General features: G+C 42.1%; 1 protein-coding gene across 4 annotated transcripts in view; it reads left to right on the top strand.

The window, feature by feature from the left end:
- The window catches only part of SLIT3 (slit guidance ligand 3), a 521,085-nt gene that overhangs the window by 463,499 nt on the left and 34,923 nt on the right, over positions 1-22,663 (top strand). For all 4 annotated transcript variants that reach the window (XM_069029271.1, XM_069029274.1, XM_069029272.1 and 1 more), the window contains exons 28-29: positions 5,879-5,976; positions 12,022-12,161. In XM_069029271.1, coding sequence (XP_068885372.1) covers positions 5,879-5,976; positions 12,022-12,161 — 238 coding nt within the window. The remainder of the gene's footprint in view (positions 1-5,878; positions 5,977-12,021; positions 12,162-22,663) is intronic.

Genomic DNA, 22,663 nt, shown 5'->3' with positions numbered 1-22,663 from the left:
TCTTTTTTCCCAGCTTCATTTTCTAGTGGAATTGAAGTTAATGTGATAAAACTTTGATCGTGAGACATCTCATTCCCCTCCTGCCCTGGAAAATTTCAATTTACCTTCCAATTTTGACTATTTTTGGCAAAGGGATAAAGGTTTCAAGTGGTAAAAAAAGTAACTGGTAAAAAATACTACTAGGTAAAAATTAGCATCAGTTTATAGCTTATTGGATAGCTGCACGGCACAGCTTCAGGAAAACCTTTGATCAAAGTTCTCACTTTAATAAGCATGAAAGAAGTAAAACTCAAAGAAAAAAGCTCCATTCAAAAGTTCAAACTGAATTCTCTTTCTGTGCTGAGTGTCTGTGTCTTCTATTGTTTCTGGATTTTTCCCCCTCTCCTTTCCTCTCATCCCATCCCATCTCATCTCATTCTTTTATACGAAGCACCAGGAAATCACTGTTACACACCACATTTAGCCCTTCCCTCTGCTGTTGGACCTTGCAGGTCTGAATTTAAGGGCAGGTCCCAGGCACATCCAGGTGTAGTAAAACTCAAGTGCGTGTATCGACCTAGATCAGAATAATTCAGAAAACTGATAAAATACTTGCCATGCTCTGTGGGAGCAGAGCACAGCCCAACAAAGTGGCTGCAAGTGTCCCATTTATTCTTCATTTCCCAGGATTAGGAGGCTGAAATGCTAAAGCTGGCAGATACTTGTAGGTTGGAATAACATTCCTGGATATATTCATGGAACACAGTGTGCTTCGCAGTTATCTCTCTGTGAATTTTCCTTCCAGCCTGTCATGAAGTGGAAGATTTACTAAGCCTTTTCCCTTAATGTAATGGTTTCTTATTAACTTCTGACCAGGAAACCTGTAAGACAAGTGTTTTAATGTTTGTGAGACTGAGAGTTGGACGTGGATGCATTGCTCCCACTATTAGGAGTGTAAAGGACAGAGTGTGCAATACAGTGTCTTTGCAGATGGTAATTTTGTCTGTTTTCCCTAAAAGCTTTAGCTGTATTTAGACCTTGATAATTAAGTTGTTTATGAAGATTTCCTGGTTCCTTATTTAAAGTCTCTATCAACTATATTTGTCTTCATTTAGTATTTTTACTAAACACATGAATGCTACCATCTGTTCTCCACATATACCATCTAAATAAAATTTATTATGAACACATTGTATGTTGTTAACAAGTCGAATAAACTTTGTTATTTCTGTTGTAGAGCTTATTTTCCAGCATGCTGTGAAACACTGTAGTCATTGAACAGGGCTGTAATTAGCTGGAAAGAGGTCTCCCTATTCACAAACCATTGAGGTTGGATAGACTCCTGCCTGTCTGCAGGTGTCTCCCTCGCTGCCTGGGTCGTGTTACTCCTGCAGTCAGCAGTGATGGTTTCATGCACCAGGAGGTTTCCACCTTGTGCCTGTGTGAGCTCTGTGCTGCCAGCCCTTATCTGTGCCCACTGCTGCTAGAAATGGGAGGAGGATCACGTTGGGATGGACAGAGTTCAAATCTCTGCCTTGTGAGTGTGAATGAAACTCTCGGTCTACACAGACAATAATAATTCTTGAAAATTAATTGAAAAAATTATTGCAGTGGTTGAAACAGTGTCAAGGCAAATGAGTGCCTTTTTTTTTTTTTACTGTATTATCCCTTGTTCTTCCTGCTGAGGTTCTTATTAGTTTTTGCTACTTGTTATTGGGTGTTTTATTGATCATGGTATAATGTTCCCAGTATTGGATCCTTGTAAAAGCTGGAATTTGGCACAGCAGTGCTGAGGAACAGCTTGTAGATACAGTAATGCCCAGTACGGGTAATTTCAAACAAAGAACTGACTCTTTCTATGTATGGTGAATAGTTCTGTTCTCATTCACTGAAATATGGAGCTGGAGCAGCCCAGATAAAGTCTGGACCAGCTGAGGTACTTCAGCTTTAAAAGGACAGCTGGACTCTGAACATATATGTCTTCTAATAAGTTACAGAAATTTCCTGTTTCAATGCCTAAACCTTTCCACTCCTACAGAAAATGAGAGAAAATATATAAAAGTGTTTTGGATCTGATGCCTTCCTATCAGACTAGGCAAAAATTTATTGTATCCAAAAAAAGCTCTAGAAGTAAAATATTACACACAGCGGGACCTTCATCCTCTTTCTGTGAATTCCTGAGGCAGTTCTATCTTCTTGCCTGTCCTTGAAACAAAGTCTGCATCTCCATTTCTGCTTCAGACCTCATTAAAAGGCTCTTTAGTCATGAAGCAAATAGACAATATTCTCCTTTGTAACAATAGTTATTTCCAGGAAATGGAACTCAAGGAGTATTTCCCAACTCACAGATAAATTAATTTTAGTGATGCTTGACAGCAATTCCATTTTTCCAGTAAGAAGTCTTACTGTAAATTGAGACTAGAGAATTGTTTTATTCATTTGAAAGATGTTTCTAGAATGTCTTTAGGCTCTTCTGGGTAGTGATAGTCTCATACAGAAATAAAATGGCCTTGCTTTGCTGTAGATTTATTAGTACCACTATTTTCTGCAGCTTCTCTCCTCTCAGAGTTCTTTGTTTCTCAAAGTCTTCCTTGTTAGAGAAGCTGTACTTGTTTTGTGGGCTCGCAATGTGCTGTTGATAAAGTCATCTCAGATAAGATAATCCCCAGAGAAGGATTAAGTGTTGTTTGCCCATTTATTACAGTGAGTAAACTGAGTCAGAGAGACTCTAATTTTCTTAAAGCTACATAGCAGCTTAGTGTTGCAATTGTCTGGTTCAGCAGCACATTCAAATGGGTTTCCATGCTGCCTGAGGCCCAAGAAGCCAATAATTCAGCCATGTTCAGTACAGAAAGGAGAGCAGAATTTGTCATGCAAAATTTCACGTGCCAGTGCAAGAGACTGAAAGGGCCTTGCTCTCATTTTAACATTTATCTTTATTAAATTTTTACAAGAACATTCAAATTAATCTGAGTAATTATAGTGGAAGTGATGGGACTGTTTTACATGGTGTTCAACTGTGACAAAACCCTTCAGAAAAACAGATGCTTTGCTGTTTGCTCTGCTTGGCTGCCAAGGGTTTAATATTTTAGTGATACAGGGGTGAAGAATTTGTATGAAATAGAAGTAACTGATGTTAGTGAAGTATCTCTATAATAACCAATTCTCCAGGGACACAGGAACAGTATAAAAACCAACACCTTCCAGCTTCACTACAGTAACGTGGTAAACACCCAGGATTCAGGGCACAGATGGACAAGGGACAGGCAGCGTTGGAGCAGGGTGGGAGAGGATCGGTGCCACTGTTCCACGCTTCGCATCCGCCAAGTGCTGCGGGCCACATGGTGCCAAAATAAAACCTGCAGGAGCTTCCCTCGGCGCTGTCCCAATTCTTGCCTGAGCCATTTGGGGACTCGGGATTTCAAATGGAGAAGGACAGGCTGCTTGGCAAACGGAGCACGGATGGAGCGAGAGCCTCTGTGCCAGGCCTCGGGTGAGGGCCGTGCGTGCTGCCGGCACTGCTGCGCTGGGGATGAACTCACAGCAAGGCATGGGGTGGCCAGGGCTTTCTGTTCTTCTTTGGAAATGTTTCTCTTCTGATTCAACTGTGGAAAAGTCTGTCCCTCTTTCCTCATATTTGCCAAAATTTTAAAATGCAAAGCTGCTTCTCCTCACTCTGGGGAGTGCTGGAGACAGAGCCTCAAGAAATACAGCTTTGTTAACAAAGCTCCTCTGTGGTGTTGGATGAAATTATAGTATAAAAAGTATTATATACATATATATATATATTGCTGGAGGCCCAATATGCATGAGGCTCAATAAGGTCAAGTGCTGCGTCCTGCGCTTGGGTCACGACAACCCCCTGCAGCTCCAGACTGCAGGCAGAGGGGCTGGAAAGCTGCTGGGAAGGAAAGGACCAGGAGGTGCTGGTCTACAGAGACTGAACATGAGCCCATGTGCCCAGGTGGGCAAGAAGGCCAGTGGCACCTGGCTTGTACCAGAAATAGGGTGGCCAGCAGCATCAGGGCAGTGATTGCCCCCTGTACTCGGCACTGGTGGGGCCACACCTCAAGTGTGTGTCCAGTTCTGGCCACCATCACTGCAAGACATTGAGGGGCTGGAGCATGTCCAGAGAAGGGAATGGAGCTGGGGATGGGTCTGGAGCATGTCCAGAGAAGGGAGTGGAGCTGGGGAAGGGTCTGGAGCATGTCCAGAGAAGGGAATGGAGCTGGGGAAGGGTCTGGACAATCACATGAGAGGAGTGGCTGAGGGATTTGGGGGGCTGAGCCTGGAGAAAAGGAGGCTTAGGGGGGACCTTCTCAGGCTCTACCACTCCCTGACAAGAGGGTGCAGCCAGGTGGGGGTCAGGATCTGCTCCCAGGCAGCCAGCAGCAGGACAAGGAGAAACAGCCTCAGGTTGCACCAGGGAAGGTTCAGGCTGGACTACCAGGAAAAACTTCTTCACTGAAAGGATTGTCAGGCATTGGAATGTGCTGCCTAGGGAGGTGATGGAGTGCTGATCTCTGGAGGTGCTCAGGAGACAACTGAGTGTGGCACTCAGTGCTCTGGTCTGGTTATCAGGGTGGGGATTGGTCAAAGGTTGGACTCGATCCTGTAGGTCTTTTCCAGCCTGGCGATTCTGTGACAATCAGTGTGCCTCACTCCTTCACCATGAGTTCTCAGTTCTTCCCACGATGGCAGCCTGTCCTACCTGCTCCAAAGTACCGAAGGTTTCAGAGGTATTTGGAGGACTGAACCATATGATACATGAGGAAGAGCCAAGCACCAGGAGTGGACAGACCAGACCAAATGAACCCTGTACTAAAGTTCACACTCATAAGCTGATTTGGGTTTTTCATGCCTTGATTAGACTTAATTGAAGCTGCACCAATTTCAAGATAAGCACCCCAGAGACAAATTAAGACAAAAAAACCAGCTACCTGGACTGAATTATTCTATCTCCCAAGATGTTTTTCTCATCTTGACTGCAGTAATCTACCAGCTTTACAGTAGATGAGCTGGCAGAGGTCCACTGCCAACAGGATCTTCAGCAGGAAGAGCAGAGCCATCTCTTGAACTTCTTGCAATTGCACAGATCCTTTGAGTATTTGAGGCTTTGGGGTGGCTTTACTCCACCCTACTGTGTCAATAACTGGAAAGCAAGACAAAACTCTTCAATGTATTTGCCAGTTTTACAAATAGCTTGTTCTAATCAGCAGAATTTAACTATCAGAGAAATATGTTTATGCCTTGAAGGGCTAGTAAAAAGTCAGTAGCAGTGGAGGTTGCTCAAGCTGGTGAGGTTCATTTGGAACTGAGGTATGTTCTAGGGCAATCTTTAAGAAGGGAGCTGAGTCGGTGATGAAATCTTGGTGTGTTCTGTGCAGAAATTCAAACTCAGCTCCCCCCACACAAAGGGCCTCTCCCCCGTGGGCTCTGACGCAGAGTGTGCTGCTGCAGTGTTTAACTGAGTGCCTGGTGAATGCAGTTGGTGAGTGCTGACTCCATGTGGGCTTGTGCTCACTGTGTGTGGCCTTCTGCTTACCTTTGGTTGTGAGTCGTTCTTTTCATTGTTACTAACATTAAAGTGTGTTAGGGTAATGGTGAAGCCAGCTGTTTCCTTAAAACACTCCAATGAAAGAGTTCATTACAGTCTTGAAACTGAAATGATACTGAGATACCCACCAGTCCCATTGGATAAAGCAGTTGCCCTGCCAAATTCTCACTGAAGTGATGATTAAATCTGATCATCAATGAAGAACATTAGGTGATGCCATGAGTCTGATGCATGAGTCTGCCATGAGTCTTATAAGTGTGCCACAAGTAGAGTGAAGGAACAAGAGACATTGATTCAGATGACATGAGTCTTACATTGTTTCTTTTGAATTTTCCCAAACAGGGTCAAGACTGCAGTGTGCCCATTAATTCCTGCATTCAAAATCCATGTCAGAATGGAGGGACCTGCCACCTCACTGAGGCAAACAAAGATGGATTCAGGTAGTAGCACAAAGTTCATTTAAAGTGAGACGATAAAATTTAATGTGTTTCTGCTTTGTGTTAATGAACTGTAGTGGCTACTTTATAGAAACTGCTGCTTGTGACACTTCATTTGCCCTACAAAACTATTGCTTTGGTTTCACTGGTGTGACATACTGCTTTCCATGAAACAGTCTTCCTTATTTCCTCATAATGGAATATACATTTAAGAGCTTTTGAGCGGTCTCTATGATCTGCATTGTGTTATCTGTATCCTAATTTTCCTTGGGGCATTTCAGTCTCACATCTAATCTGTTTTTGTGTTTGTAAAGTGAGCATCTGTTGCTTGACAACCAGATCCAGAATGTTTTCATACTGAAGAATCTTGCAGACAAACAGGCTTTAAAGAAACAATTGAAGAGCATGGGGAGATTGCCACATCCTAAGCATTGTGCCTTCAAGAGAAAAACCTCTGCAGCTGGATATTGTGGATTTCAGTTTGCCCATAAAACAAAGATGTAGCATAGGTGGGGATGCTCCAAGAGAAGTCCAGAAATTTTAATGACATAGCAGGCACTACTGCACAGCTAATACAAGTTTGAGGCTTTGGTCAGTGGTTGTCATTCAAGTTGATAGAAAGTTTTTTTTAAAAAGAGCTGCTGGAATTTTCATAGATTTGCTCCTCTGTATTTATGCTGTTTCTTGCAAAAGAAGAAGCAGTAAATGGAAGAAATGCCCCAACACTTCTCTTTGTGCCTGCCCACCCTCAAGAATTCCCCGCTTCCAGAAGCAGATGCAGCACATCACAGGACACAGTGGAAAAGCACAGGTTGATGGGGATGAAGAGGCACTGTCAGGCTCTGTAATGAACAGCAACTGGAGGTTTTCCAGTGTGGAGAACAGGAGCGAACATGGCCACATCTCCATGAGGGGCAGTTCAGGCCTCAGCTCAAACTCCTGTGACAGCCCCTGAGCAGAGCAGAGGAGTCTCCTGAGTCGGGATGTGCTTGCAGGGTCATGGTGTGTGGTGGTGGGAGAGGAGGGGGAGGCTCTGCAGGTCACAACATGTCCAAGTGGTCATGCTGCTTGACAGACTCCATAGATTCTGGTGAAACCACTTCCCTGATCTGATCTACCTCCTCTTGATTCAGATTTTAGCAGGCCCTGAAATTTTTGGAGTAAAAGTTCAAGTTCAGTTTCTGCTTGAGAGCATTAATGGTCTGGTGGTCTTTGGTTTGCTTACCTTTCTGGTCGCTCATGTACACACCTCTTTCCAGCTTGTGCCAAAGCCAAACTGTACCATATTAGAATATCTGGAATTTGTCACTCAGTACCCATTTTTCAAAAATATAGCTGATACTAAAAATGCAGTAGTAAAACATTTTATAATATCCATTATACTAGAATGAGAGCCTTCAGCATATATTTTGGATTGGATTTTTCTTTAGCATTGTTGTTTTGTTCCGTGGTAGGAGATAAAAAGTTTTGAATGAGAATTGAGAGCTACTTCTGAATTTCTCTCATTAATTGAATGAACTTTACAATTTCAGAGGCTTTGCTTCAATTCCAAATGACCATTGTTTTTGAGATCCTTTATAAAACTGCAGAGGTGGTTTTGTTGCTGAACAACATTCGAGGCTTTTTAGGGAAGGATTTTGCTTTTATAGTTATTTATATAGTTTCAGTTGGTCTAATAACACCATATCTCATCAAAATCCTGCTGCATGAAATTGGATGTTCAGCATATTCATTGCTCCATTTTCTCCTTGAATTTAATTCAGTCAGTCTGCAGCCTCTGTGGCTCTGCAGGACTGTGGAGCTTTAGCATGGCATAGGCAGATGTGGTGTGGAGATGGAAAAGTCAGTGGCAAGGAAGATATAGAAACATTTTGAGAGTGAATTTGGTTGGTTGGGTTGGGGTTTTTTGATGGGCAATCTCTCCAGTGGATGGCAGCAGTCAGAGTTATGTGCCTATAAATTGTGTTCACCAGGATGGGAAAACGCTGCCCTGCATTATGTGCTGGGAGGAAGTGGATGTCAAAAACGTTTTCCTGAGAGGCCTCCTTGGATTTTTTTGTTGTGTGGCCTGTAAAAGAAATTATATCTTCTGTATATTCTCTTCCCTAGGGAAATATATTCATACACAAGCCCTGCTGCCAAACTTGTCAAATCTTTACTCTTGTAAAAAGGAAACTTAAGCCAAAGCTCTCTCCCTATGAAATGCCAAGCTGTCTTAACTCTCAAGTTTCTGTGGCCTCAGACAAGAAAATTACCATTTGAAATAATGCTAAGGTGGTGATGTTCCCCCCAAAGACAGGAAACTCTTAGTTATGACTGAGATTCCAGCCCAATGCCCCCGCTGTGCCTGGTGCCCACAAGGGCTCTCAGCAGCAGGGGCCTGAGGAGCTCAGGTTTGCTGGAATAGCAGATCCTGGTGGGATAGCCAAGGGCAAAGGTTCAGCTGGAGTAACTCTGTCCTCTGTTACCCTTGCACTTTTTCAATCCCAAGTAATTTTCATATTCTCTTCCTTTCAAGTAGGGGCAACCTCTGTGCTGAAGAATAGATAAGTGGCACCGTGTGGATCGGAGGATTGGAAACATGAAGTTCTTCTTCCCTTTGAATTGTTCTAATCTAATCTATGTCTGCCTTGACAAAAGGTTGCCAAAAAAATCACTTATTGAGACTGATAAAAGAGATGGCCAGTGAGCCACGTCCTGGTGGTTCAGCATTCCTGGAAGGGAAGCTTTGGCAGGAGCAGAGCTGTCAGCCCTGCTGCAGTTACCCACAGGCAGCAGCTGATCTCTGATAACCTGCAGTGCTGGGAAACAAAGGCTCGGGGTTATTTTAACTTTTCTCCATATAAAACCCCCTCCGTTTCCCAGACCGGTTTTTTTTAGCATTTTCCACAAGCTGTAAGTGCCCTCATAAATGTAAAATCCTGGAACTGATTAACTGCCTAGTGTTAATTCTGCCTAGTTCAAGCAAAAACATTGCACTTCCAGACTTACAGGCTACTCCATTGGGATCTGGACCTAAAAGGCTTCTTTACCATGAAATTGTAATATTCCTGAAAGAATTTACTATCTCTATTTAAAAGCTGATTTTTTTGAAACTTGACACACCATATGGATATCTATTTTAATAAACACATGCTAAATTGTTTCATTAGAGTTTATTTTTAAAAAATCTAGTACAGTAAACTTTAAAAATTGCCAGCCAAAAAAAAACTTACAAAATGCTTCAGGTCCAAAAGTTTACCCCAAAATGTTGCCATTAAGCTTTGTGTTCCCTTGCAACTTCATGAGGATAATGGGATGTTATTTAATTCTTTATAGGAGAGCACACCACCAGTCCCTATACAGAAGGAATAGGGAATTTGTAACTTTATTAGAACACAGCAACTTAGGAAACAGTTGTTTCCTGCCTGGCTCCATTGTTTCCAACATCCAAGTGAAATGCTGTCTCACACTGAGTCACTGCAAAGTTTTCTTCATTGTCTCTGGAATTCATTTTCTCCCTGGGTCAGCTGGAACCCAAGTTTGATGACCTTGAAGTCACTCAGCAGACTTCATTTTTCTTCTAAGCCTTTTCTGGGAGAATACATACAAACAGTCCCAAACTGCCACTCTTTCAACATGTGGTTCAATGCGGGTCCCAAGTTGTATGTTTTATCTTTGAATTTCAGGCCTCATATCTGGCACATTTGAATGAAAATCAAAATAAAGAATCATACATAAGCAATAATGTAAAGACTCCCTATACTACATAAGGACCAGTAGCCAAATGTCATCCATTATTCTGACATTTCCCTGAGTATGGAATGTGTCCTAATACTGAGCAATTTATGTTAACAATCCCAAATGAATTGTTACTAATGGTAACTCCACTGTGAACCATTACCGTGATAGTATTTAATAATGTCATTTTTAATTGCACACATCCAAGCTGTCCCAATCCTTTTGTGGAAGGAAAATGGTGTTACATTCACATTAAAAAATCACCAGCACAAAGACACTCTTGTTGCTTTTCTTTAAATGGAGAGAAAAATTTCTGTTCCCAAACTGAGACCTTGTCTTCCAAGTTGCAGCCTGGAGCATATTTTTATGACCGAGTTATAAACCCCTGAAAATGGGGTTTTGTAATCAAAAAGCAAGGCATGATGAATGTATCACTGTATTTAATTAGATGTCTTTAACCCTGTCCCTGACACTTGCATTGCCACAAAAGATGGTGTGCCAGCTCTTCTTTCCTCTCCACCTCCTGTGATCCTCTGGCTCTGGGTCAGCAAGAGGACATGTTTTATTAGCAATAATGAGCTTGAGACAGGAAAAGAAAATATTCCTTATTGGTTTATTGTGTCCTAAATTGGATTTATTTGAGCAGTTTGGTTTTGGTTATTCATGGTGAAGGTTTTCTAACTCTCATGACCTGTGGATGGTCCCTGCAGAATGAAGATGACTCTGAATGTGACCAGTCCCTCTTTTGTACCTGTCTGGAAGATCTAACTGTTGTGGTGGCTCAAGACACATTCCCTTCCCATTTTTTCTCCTCTTTATTACTCCTTTCTGAGATTGCACATCATGAAGAATCTAACCTAATGCTCAGGATCCAACCTGGAACTACTGAGGGTGGATGCAGAGCTTTGTGCCATCCCTCCCTTTGGAGTCCCTGCACTCTGCTCAGGCTGTGGCACAGAGGAGGAAGGGAAGGAAAAGTCCTGCAGCTTTCTTCACAGATTCTGAAGAGGTCCTTTTCCTCCAGGGCTTTCTCCATCTCCATCCCATGACACCTACATAAGTCAGGATAAGCACTTCATGTCCACCTTGTCCATTGGAGCTGAAAACAGCACCCTGCAGCTATGTCTGCATTGGAAATTCTCCTGGTTTCCAAAAGCAGCGGATGGCAATTAGTGTGACTGCTGTAGTGCTCTCTGGTTTTCATCCTCATCAATCAGTAGTGCCTTTTATTTGTTCAGTTCCTTTTCTGCCACCAGAGCCTGCATAAGAAAGGAAATGAACAGCTGAGTGAATGTGTAGCTTGGACTGGACTCGAAACAACCCTTTCTGTGACTACTGAACAGCAGTGCTGGCACTTCAAAACTGACACTTCAAATATCATTGCTGGCTTCTCAGAAACTACTGATATTACTGGAGCACTTAACTCATGTTTTTAGACTCTCTTTTAGGAAACTCTGGCCTCCACCTCTTCATCACTTACGGATAGTTTAAAATTTAAAGGTTCTGTTTGTAACCGTAGCTTCTAGATCTAGAGAGGAAATGGAGATTGAAAAAAATCAAGCCATTCTTCAACCATTTAGTTTGTTACACTCCCTCTAGGGACCATACATCACACTCTTGTGAGATAAAATGTCTAGTGCAATTATTCTTCACTAGTGTCCACATCCTCACAGAACCATTACTAGCTCTGCCATGGTCTGTGTTTTGATTGAATTATCTGGGCATCATCAGCCCTTCTCCAAATAAATGTTCGGGGAGCTGCAGACATACTGAAATCTTACAGCACTTGTGAAAGCAATCATTCCCAAACATTTCTTGTTTGGACAAGTGACAAAGTAGTAATGAGAAGAAAACACTCATGTCTGTAAATGCAACTCAAGCTGCTGTTCTTTGAAGAGACCCAGGTACCTAAGAGCTGCCAAGTTGTCCTGTGATTGTGCAGTCCTCAGTAGGCAAATGTCCACATTCTCACAGAACCATTAACAGGGAAGCCAAGGATTTGAGTATTGTGATGAATGTTTACTCTCCTGCCCTGGAGTTGCTTACTTCAGTTAAGGGCCAGAGTTATCAATAAAGCAAGCAAAGGGAGCATGGCAGAGGCTGGCTCCTGAGGAAGGTTTTTGTCTCATGTAAATAATTACATGACCCCAGGAACCATCAGACTGCATCCTTCACCAAACACATGGGGTTAAATTGCTGTATGCCTCAGAGCAGCAGTGAATTTGGCTCCAACTGACTTTTATATGTTTTAATTTTAGTTTTATACCTCAAACCGCCTGTCCCTTTAGATCCATGCTAACTTTTTTTTTTTTTTTTCTTTCTCCAAAGCTGTTCTTGTCTTCTTGGGTATGAGGGGGACAGGTGTGAAATAAACCCAGATGACTGTGAAGATAATGACTGTGAGAATAACTCTACATGTGTGGATGGGATCAACAACTATGTGTGTCTCTGCCCTCCTAATTACACAGGTAAGAAAGGGCCACAACCAGAGAACAGGAATCCATGAGAAGTGCCTAAAGGGACGGGTCCAAATTCATGTTTACTTTGTACATGAGCATATAATTAACTGAGAATCCAATCCCATTTTAAACAATCTGAATCTCTTCCTGGAAAAATGTTAATTCTACTAATATTGAGTATATGTGCTCACAAACATGGCCACTTTTCTGAGTCAAAAAACTGATGCCTCATTGTAAAACACATTAAAAAACAGTATTTAGGGGATCAGAGAAATCTCTCCTTCAACGTGCACATTCTCACTACTGAGCTGAGCCTGATATACACCTGAATATGTCCTGATATACACCTGATATGTCCTGAATCTTGGCAAATCTTGGCTTTGGGGGCATGGCTTTCATCTGAGATCTCTGACGTGCTGCTAAGTTCCTAATCTCCATTTCACAAGTGGGGAAGCAAAGGCTGTGTAAGAGACTGCAGGCTCAGGTGTTGTCTTCAGCGTGACCCAGTTCAGGGAGCAGGGTCAGCTGCTGAGTCCATGGTCACAGGGGCTGGTGATGGAGTTAGAAATGGGATCAGTGTCTCCAGTACCCATCCTGCATTGCAGATAAATTCCATCCTAAACCTTCTGCGAGAGCAGAGACTCTCCTTAGTGGAATCTAAAAACGGTTTCCCTCAAGCTGTTCCGGAGCATTCCGTGGACTCACTCACATGGTGTTAGCCCAGTCCTCCTGGCTCAGCATGGAGGGTAAGGAAACACCTGCAAGAGTTCCTGCTCCAGCCTTTGAAATGGGGTTATTACCTTCTGAGCAAGGAGAGGCCATGAAGGGCTTCTCTTACACTGGAATATATTACATGTCAGGGGATTTAATGAGGATCAAGCTTGAATGGCTGAGTAAGGCAGGAGGAAAGCTTCTAGAATTTCCAAACTCTTAAAATACTTTTGTGGCCGATACAAAGAAGGCCCATGTAAATCTTCAGTTGAGAAAAGCCTTATGACTCCAATGTACATTTATTGGGTCTCTAAAATGATATTTCTGCCAAAACCTAAAAAAATTCAGCTAGCAGAGTAAGAGTTTTGCTTGTAGGATGTTGAGCCCATTGTGCTTACTTGTGCACTATTCATGTCAGCTACTCTTGGGTGGTTTTTAACAGAACTCAATGCAAGGAGGCAGAGTCTTTACATTTACAACAGGAAATGGATTTGCCAAGACAAGACATATCCAGTAAGGAACTGAATCCAGCATATATGCAAATGCACTTTCCTTTCCACAGGATTATTGCAGAATTTTTTTTTTCCAGACAATAAAGGTAGGAAATAACTAGATTGGGATTTCTTCCCAAATGGCCATCTGGGTAAGGGCCAGAGAACTCATGTAATACTTTAGAATCAGTTTTGAAATATTTTTAATCAACTTCCTGTGGTTTTTGCTTTGTTGATTTTTGGCTTTGGTTTTTTTTTTAACCTGAATGTTGTCTGTGCTGTGCTGATTAGCAGGAGTTTGTCAAATACCAGACCTCAGTGTTGCCATGTGGGTGTACACAACCACACAATAAGCATATGCTATCATAGTGCAGGCAATAAGTTTGATTGCAATCAAAATGAAATGAATTTTTGAAGAAAAGAAGGAAATAGTTCCAGAAAATATAATATGAATCATAAGTGGAAAAGGTTTCAAAAATAAGGGTGTTGCTTAAATTAGAATCTGAAGGGTTGGAATAGTTTGTGTTGCTTAAAATAGGAAAAGTTTAGTGAACTGTGATACCAGACTTGCCTTAACCTGCTTTACCTCCATTTTGGAGGGGAATATTTTATCAAACCTGATCAGTCACCTGGAAGGAGTGACTGCAGTGCAGCTGGCTGGGCTGAAATGTCCCTCAGAGCAGAAGGACAGGGAGCAGCATAAAATGGCTGGAAGAATTGAAGCCATCAGCCAAACAGAAGTACACACAAGCCAGGCAAACCTGAGAAATGGGTTTGAGGGTCCTTAAGAGTTGAATCAACACAAGAAATGGGGCATCATGTGAAGTTGCTCAATTGACTGAACTAAAGTGGAGGAAATGCCAAGGAAGCACAGAGGCAAGTCATGAAAACACAGCTTGATATGGTTTGTGTGTCTGACCCAGAAAGAGAGGGCTCTACTGACCAGAGAGTTTCACTGAAGTCTCCTGTGACATCCAGGGCTCCTCTGTGTATATTCTCTTTAGAGAAACTTTTTTGTACTGAAGGAATATCTGAAACTACTATGGCAGTATCTATTAGGAACAAAAAAAAGTAGGTGCAGATGAGTTCAGTATTGTACACTCAGAACAGTGAAGGCCAAGAGTTCAGAGAGAAAGTCATTCACTCCAGGGGTCAGGAATGCTTATTCCTGTGCTCAGAACTGTGCAATGAGGTACCTGCCTCTCTCTGGTGCTGACTGTGCTAAAAGTTGTGTTATCAAACTGTGTGTGCTCCAGCATTGCCAAGTGTATGGATTTGATCTACATGTGGATGAGCAAAGACTGGAGGGGGAGTACTGTCCAGGGAAGCAGTTTTCATGTGAAGTAGTCTGTGGGACAATGAGCTCTCACTGCCTGAAAGGGTACAAACGTCCATAGCCAGGGTGTATCTAGCAGGACAGAAAATGCAGGTGATATCTCTTTATATTGTACCCAAATATTATCCTTAGTTCTGTTGTTAACAAATAGTAGACAGACAGAGTAAGCTTTTTTTTTTTGCTTTTTTTTTTTTTGCTTTTTTTTCCTCACCAATGCTTGTATGGAAAATAGAAATTTATTTGAAAGGTTGACTGGCTGGGCTTTGTGGCTGAACGAATCCAGACCATCCATTTTTATCAGTGTAATTATGCAAGAGTGGTTGGTTCTAGGTACAAGTGGGATTTCTCAGCTGTGGTTAACCCCCGTGTTCAGTCAGGAGTGGTGTGTCTTGCACTGGAGCTGTTTCTGCCCTCACAGCCTGGGTTGTTTGCAGTAACAGGAGCTTGGAGGTGCCCAGCTCAGTTATTGCAGCTTCCTGCTTTTCTTCCCTGCCAGGCAGGGAGCCTGAATCTCTCATCACTCCTGTGCTCTTGGATGCCATAATGCTGGTACCACTGCAGTGATATTTCAGTAACCTCTGCATGTACAGAACAAATGTATGCTGTAATACAAAAAATAGTCTGAATGCAGGGAGGAAGAAGATCCAAGAGCGTGTATGTGTGTTGTTCTAGAAGAAATAGTTAGGGTCCCCCTTGGCTTAGTTGAGTAATGGTTAAATCATGATAGTAAATCTCATGTTCCTAAATGAAATACAAATTAAAAATGAATGTGTTGAAAATTTTGACTACTGACAGAATCACAGTATCCAGGCTTTGGTTTTTTCCATACCTTAGTGTTTTTCTGCTCTATCTGCTGTCTGCCTGGTTTTACTTGTTATAGCCTTTTTAGGCAACAATATCCCAAATTATGATGCATGAATTTTGCTTTCATTGGTTGGAAAAATGAAAGCCAAAAATCTTTCTTCAATTAATAAGATTTTGCAGTGTTTTCTTTTAAAATTCTTTGACAGTCTTTCCCCCTACTCAGAGTAGATGAAAAATGGCCAATTTGTTAAGTGACTGCTGAGGAAGGAATTTCCCACACTCCAGCCCCATTTCACTTTCATTTAAAAAAAGAAAAAACCCACACCAAAAAGCAGCCCACTCTCACACAATAACCTCCTGTTTAGTTCTTTTCCATCTATTAACTTTAAAACAATGTGGAATTACAAATGGATTCCATGAAGTAGTAAATGCAAGTTAAAAAGACAAAACTGAGAGGAGTGGAGGCGGACAGCTGAATGCCATAAAAAAGTCTCAAACCCATACCCACCATCACCAGGTTTCCTCACCATTCTTAAAGTCAATATTTTCAGTATTTGTTGCCTGCATTTAAATAACCAAACCAACACTCATACTGTGTAGCAGAGTCCTGATGGCTTTAATTGTCAGCTGATGTCTTATTTTTCCTCTGCCCAACTGGTTATTTTACTCCTGAAGCTAAATTATAAACATGTAGTTCCTCCAGGACAATCATGTACCCAAAGGCAGCCAGCTCTGAGCAGTCTGGGGCTGGTTTAGGACCTGCTTGGATCTTTGGTGGTTTACAGCTCCTCCTAACAGTTTTGTAGGCTCTCCTCCCCTTCAAAAGCAAACATTCATAGGGACATCAAAAGAGGAAGAAAGATATGAATTAGATCAGCCACCCTGGTTCTTGCCCTTTTTGTATTTTTCTAATCTCTGCCTTTTTGGCTTTAGCATGGCTGTCTCCAGCTATTGATATAAACATTGTGTTTTCTCTCTAGCTTTGTGGTGTAGGAATGTAGGGCAAAATTTAGAGAGCTTTTCCCTTCCATTCCTTTTTCCTGTTCACTGCTGTTCCAGATCTCCTTCAGACCATCTCTGTTTTGCTCCTAGATTCAAACACAGAATCTCATCCCTCCAAAGAGATCCTGTCCTCAGCCTCACTGCTCTCTGTGCCTGCACATGAGGAGGGGTCCAAACATGTAGAGAGGAACAAATGGGCTGCACCAAACATGTCCTGGGTGCTTCAAATGCTTTTGTGCTTTGCCTGCTAGTTTATTTGGTTTTGTTCTTTGCTGTGACTTTTCCTCTTCCTGTCTGATTTTAGCAGAAGCTGAAATATGTAGCACCTACACATCAAAAAAAAACCCCAACCAGGAAATATATTCCTATTTGCCAAGGGTCCTAAAATGCCTCAACAATACCCACACTTCTTTGTTCTGAAACCTAAAAAAAAAAAATTAGTGGCTTCCACTACTGAAAATAGGTCTTTACTAAAATACACAGTAACCCATGGTAGAAAGAGGGTGGGAGAAAGTGTTTTAAAATAGTTTATTTCCCTGGGAAAAAGCTGCAAGCAGTTTGTATCACTGAAAAAAAACATATCTCTAAAAATAAATAACAGTAATAAAAAGCTAGGAACTATTTCTGGTTTGATGTGTTTGGAAAAAAAGGCTAAGATCTGTTTTACCTTAGGGGACCTCGTGGTGTCCTGTGGTAGATGGTATCTCAGAGTTTTGCAGCTCTGCTACTTTTAGAGCCCAATTCCCCGTTAGCAATTATGGGCCCTTTTCCTGGAGTGTCCCCCTGTGGTATCTCTGTCTGGCCAAAGCCAAGCACCCACTTGCCAAGCAGCCAAACAGCTCCAGGGACAGCAGCTGTGTGGTGGCTTGTGGCTGTCACTGCGTGCTGGAGCCCTCCCATCACTGGCTGGTGTGACACCAGTGTGACACCGATGTGGCTCTGTCCCTGAGCCAGCACCAGTGAGCCCTGCACAGACTGAGGTGGATCATGGCACTGAAGCTGCTTTTTGCCCCCGAGATTTTGCTACAGGAACAAGGAGGTTTGAGGTAGCATGGTTCAGCCTGTGTGGTTCCACAGGGATCTGGACTGTCTAATAAATGCTGAAGGCTTAAACAAGTACTTAACTATCAACTTCTTTTAAATGTTGGAACTTCAGCCATAATTTCCTGAAGACAGAGAAAATTGTGGTCAGAGTTTGGTGTGCTCTCTTCCTTTTATTTGAAGGAGTTCTGCCTTACATGGAAGTTTCTCAGTTTTAGTTACTTGGCAAATGTGAAGTGTACTTGCTCTCTGTGTGAAACATAAAAAGGCACCCACATTTCCCAGTTGTATAACTAGGAATGAGAAGTGCTGGAAGACCTGGAAGGTTTGGGCTTTGTTCAAGAGCCTAAGCCCATTTCCAGCCCTGTTTTATTAAGAGAGAACCACATGTCATTGCTATCAGATTGGACTCCTATCTGATTGTACTGGAAGGAAATAGCACAGCAGCTGGCAGTGCTGCAGCCTGTCTTCAATCTCAGTGTGGGTGTCCTGCTATGCTGGAGAGCTCAGCTCCAGGATCTCCTCTGGTCAAGTACCCATCTGTAAAATGTGAAGTGTCATGTTTGTGGAATAAGATACACCAGAGAATTTGTCCTTGTTCATCAGGACACACGTGTCTGTAAGAAAATGGAATGTCAGCTACTGCTGTTCTTTAGGATGAGCAGAGTGAATTCATCCTCAAATGGGATATACACGTTGTTAAATCCAGCCTGTCAAGAGACACAGTGGGAAACAAGCAAGTCAGGCTGCTCCTGAAGAACTGTGTGCCACAGAAGGGACCCACGCTGGAGCAGTTCTTGAAGAGCTGCAGCCTGAGGGAAGGACCCACTTTGAAGGAGTCCATGAAGGACTGTATCCCATGGGAGTTGGAGCAGGCAGCAGGATGAGGAGAAAGGAGTGGTGAAGACAAAGCATTTTTAACAGGCTCCAGCCCCCATTCCCCACTCCCTGCTCAGACAAGCAGGAATCCACAGCATGTCCAGTGTCCTCTCTGCCAGCCCAGGAAGGACGTCTCAGATAACGTGTGGCATCTCAGGTGTGACTGGCTGCACTAGATTGTGTGGATAACTGAATTGATGCCTAACAGATTCCAGACAAATTGGAAGACATCCATACAAATAAATACAGCTCGCTAATGTAGGGTGTCCAGCAAAATGAGGATCTTTTCCAGACACAGTGGTTCGCAGGAATAATGCTTTAAGCAGGTCACCACCTTGTGGGGGCACTGGAAATTGTCTGGTTCAGTTAATGTTTCACACACTGTATTGTGTGGCATTTGGGAGGTTGAATATGGTTTTTCACACTTAAGCAGTGCATAGAACACATTCCTTCTTCAAGATTCTGAAACAGTGAAAGGATCATTATTTCCCTACCCAGATCTGGTTTTACCCATTCTCCCTTTGTTTAACCTTAAGGTTAGAGATAATTGCTCCTTGAATCTGAAAAACAAGCCACTGTGGGAATCCCAGTGTGGAGTCGAACTTAAGGGTTCCCACTTAGCAGGTCAAAACCTGGTAAGTGAAAACTTGGGAGTTTTTAACAATTAAGACAGGATAAAAAGCATAAAGTAACTCTGCCTACTGAGTTTTGTGGGCAGTGTTTGTCAAGCAAGAGCAAACTTCAGTAATCATGCAGAATTCACTCTGCTACAATGCATTTCAGGTAATTTCTTCTATGTTTTTGTATCTAACACAGTAGCATTTGCTGCTGAAGGATTTTCACAGAGCTTCTCATTTATTCATTGCAAGTTTAAATAGTTTGGAAGTAAAAATTTAATTTTTTTTATTTCCTTAAATGAGCCTCAAATCATTTTCATGAAACAGCAACAACATTCCTTACTGAATTACTTCCTTGGAGGAACACCCTGTCCATTCCACCCAGCCATTTCTAGGTTCAGTGTTCTGAAACTTCCAGTTGGCACTGACTTCTTTTCAATGACTGAAAAGAGAGAAGGGGAAAACAAAACACAGAAAACATTTCTTCCGATACAAGTTATTAGATATAAAATGAGTAATGTCTTATGTGAAAAACAGCACAGTGGTTTTTATTAGCAGCAAAGAGACGAGTTCCATTCAGACTTACCTGGCAGAGTTCAGAATGTTGCAACACACTATTTAACCACACACCCTGTGCAGCCTGGAAGAGTTTCCTCTGTGGATACAGGCCAGGCTTTCTCCATCCTTTCTTCACCATAAGCACGTTCCTTTTCTCAAGTAATACTGTGAAATTCTTGACAGCATATTTACTGCCAGTCTTGCAAGCCCTACTAAAGCTTCTCTAGCCTTAAGGACAGGAATATTTTCTATGTTGTTTTGTCAGTATATTACAACAAAGTATCACCCAACTGACACGTGGAGCAAAAGAAAAATCATTGAACTCATTGGTTGCAAATGGATGCTCTACATTGTCTTTTCAGAACTGCAGTTTCATTTACAGATAAATAAGTAAAATACTTTTACTGCATCCAGTTTCTCTTTTACTGATTAGGGAGGAATAGTGTAACTTGGATCCTGGTTTTAAAAGTCTAATGGGGCATGAAATAAATAGCTCTCATGACAGCGCAGAACGGAAAAAAGATAGATGATTATTAAACTGTGTGTAAAAGTCATCTTTATTGCCCTATTGTTGTTTTGGCTTCGTTCTGAGACGTGGGGAAGGCTTTTCTTCAGCCTTCCCCAAGCGTGTTTCTTGGCAGCTCTTCATAAGCAGTGAGCCCTGTGGAAAGCCCCATGAAATTCATGATTCTGTTGGAAAATAAGACCAGGAAAATGTTGCATGAGGCAAAAAAAAAAAAAAAAAAAAAAATTGCTGTGTTTTTTTAAGACAATGAACAATGCTGGTGAAGGGAACCAGGGGCATAGTTTTGAAGGGGAGAATACCTTGGTTATTGTTTGAGGATTTTTTTCTCTCTCTCTTTTTTTTTCCCCTTTTTTCTTTTTTTTTGCATGAGTCAGCAGCAAAGGGAGATCCACCTGTTAGTTCCACCTGTCATTATAACTTGGTCTAATCCAAAAACTGCCATATTTTGTGGTAGATCAGACTGCTCCCTTCATTTGTCCAATGTCTGCTTGCATGTTACCTATTCTCTTCAGCTTTGATTACAGAGAATAAATGCCTTGATGGAACAAAAAGCAATATTTGGGATTAAAAGAGTTGTTTAACTGATTAGAAAAGAAATGCAGTTGTGGTTTTCCTGCCTGTTTTATAGAAGCATTTCAGAAACCCATGTGTACCCAAATTGGAGCTGTGATTTGAGAATATGTAGGAGAGAGGAAAATGGGAAGGTTGGATGGTTTTCTACACTTGGGAAAGCATTACACTGAAGTTTTCTCATGTTTTAGCATGATCAAATATCCTCCACAAAGAGAATCAGTGCTGCTAGGAGTTTGGCCTAAGATGAATGTCCGGTCTGTTTTTAGGTTCACATAACTATCCAGTGAGAAATTTGGACTAGACCTTTAATTGCTGCACAGAGAAGCAACCCTGTGTCACTCCAAAAAAAAGAGGATCACATTTTTCCTCTGATACTGAAATTAAAGTGACCAATGAATATTGTGCTCTCAGGCCTGAGGGCAGATTTTTTGGCCCAGATATTTTCTGAGTGAATAAAATATGAGAAAGACATTGTGTAGCTGGTGCCTTGGGTTTGCTTTTCAAAAAGTGTTTTATGTCCCTGGCATGCTTTCTGCAGCATCCACTGAACATTGGTGGAGCCTGAAATAATGACCAAGAGGTATTTTCTTCCTGAGATGAGGCTGCTCTAGTTGCAAGGCGTTCCCAAGTGAACTCCCTAATGAGTGATAGATGGGAAAAATAACAGGAAGGATCCTTAAATGTTCCAAGTTTTGCATGAAAAATACCATTTTTTTGGATGCTGTGTTTGGTACCTAGCCTAGAATTCTCCTACATTTTGATAGTGGTGTCTTCAGAATGACACAGTGAGTCATAATATTTGACATTTGGGGAGATTTTTACTGGATCTGTAAGCACTTGTCAAGACTGTTCAGAAGAATACTTCAAGAAGAATTATGATTTCCTTTGAGAGTTTTGATACTGCTCATATTTTTTAAAATCCTGTTTCCTTTTCTTCAAAACAAAACAAATGAAAAAATTGAAACTTCAAAAGTATGTATTGACCATTTTTAGTGAAAGCATAGTTGAAGGCATCTATCCACACTCTCCTCAGTTATTAAATGGTCTTCCAAAAATATTTCCAGATTTAGCTCATTTGAGCTTTTTTAACGTCACCAGCCAATTAATTTTTTTTTTTTTATGTTTATTTTCACATAAGATTCGTAGCACACGAGGGACATGGGGAATATCAAGATGACAAACTGGCAGTTCTCCAAGCATCGTAGCAAGGTCCAACCTGCTCACGTTCAGGCCTGCCCAGAGGCTGAGGGAGTGCCTTTGTGTGTTAGCTATTGGGAGGGTTGGTGGGCTGTGGGTTTGGGGATGGCAGTAAACAGACCTATCCCAGTTCTCAGAATGTGTCGATAGCTGTCCCCAGTGTTCATAGCTGTGAGAGCTGAACACCTCTCACTGCTGTTGAGGAGCAACAAAGTAGAGTGACCAACCCCAAGCCCAGTGAATGATCTGTTTTCCTGGTTCCCGTGGATCTGCAGTGTTCAGTTTCTTTGGCACGTGCCCCTTCCTGAGCTGGATACATTGATTATATTTGCACAGGGTTTGTCCAGGGCTGTAAAAAGACTTGGTAGCATTTAGCAGTGGTGACTTCCTGGGATTCCTTGGCTCCAGATGGAATTGCTTGTCTTATGATGGATGTTGTGAACAATGAACTGCAGGTTTCCATGCCAGGCTTCCCTGGTGCTGCCAAACCCAGCCCACCATGAAGTCCAGGAGGGTGTGGCCCATGAGGACAGGGTTTGTGCTGGCAGTGCCCCCTCCCATGGCTTGTATTCCTGCTCTCATTTACACCTGACAGCTCTCAAAAGCAGATCTAAGACATGTTCCATGTTTGAAACACACAAAAACAATTAATTTTTTGCAAAAACATACTCTACTTCCATTCTAACAGTGAGAGTCATAGCAAGAGCTGTGTATCTTGTACTGGAGGGAGGCTGGACACACGGGAGGAATAACCTGACAGAGCATTAGCACCTGGG

Source organism: Aphelocoma coerulescens, chromosome 13 (assembly GCF_041296385.1).
Source record: "Aphelocoma coerulescens isolate FSJ_1873_10779 chromosome 13, UR_Acoe_1.0, whole genome shotgun sequence".
NCBI lineage: Eukaryota > Metazoa > Chordata > Aves > Passeriformes > Corvidae > Aphelocoma > Aphelocoma coerulescens.
This window is presented reverse-complemented; position numbering and strand designations above follow the sequence as displayed.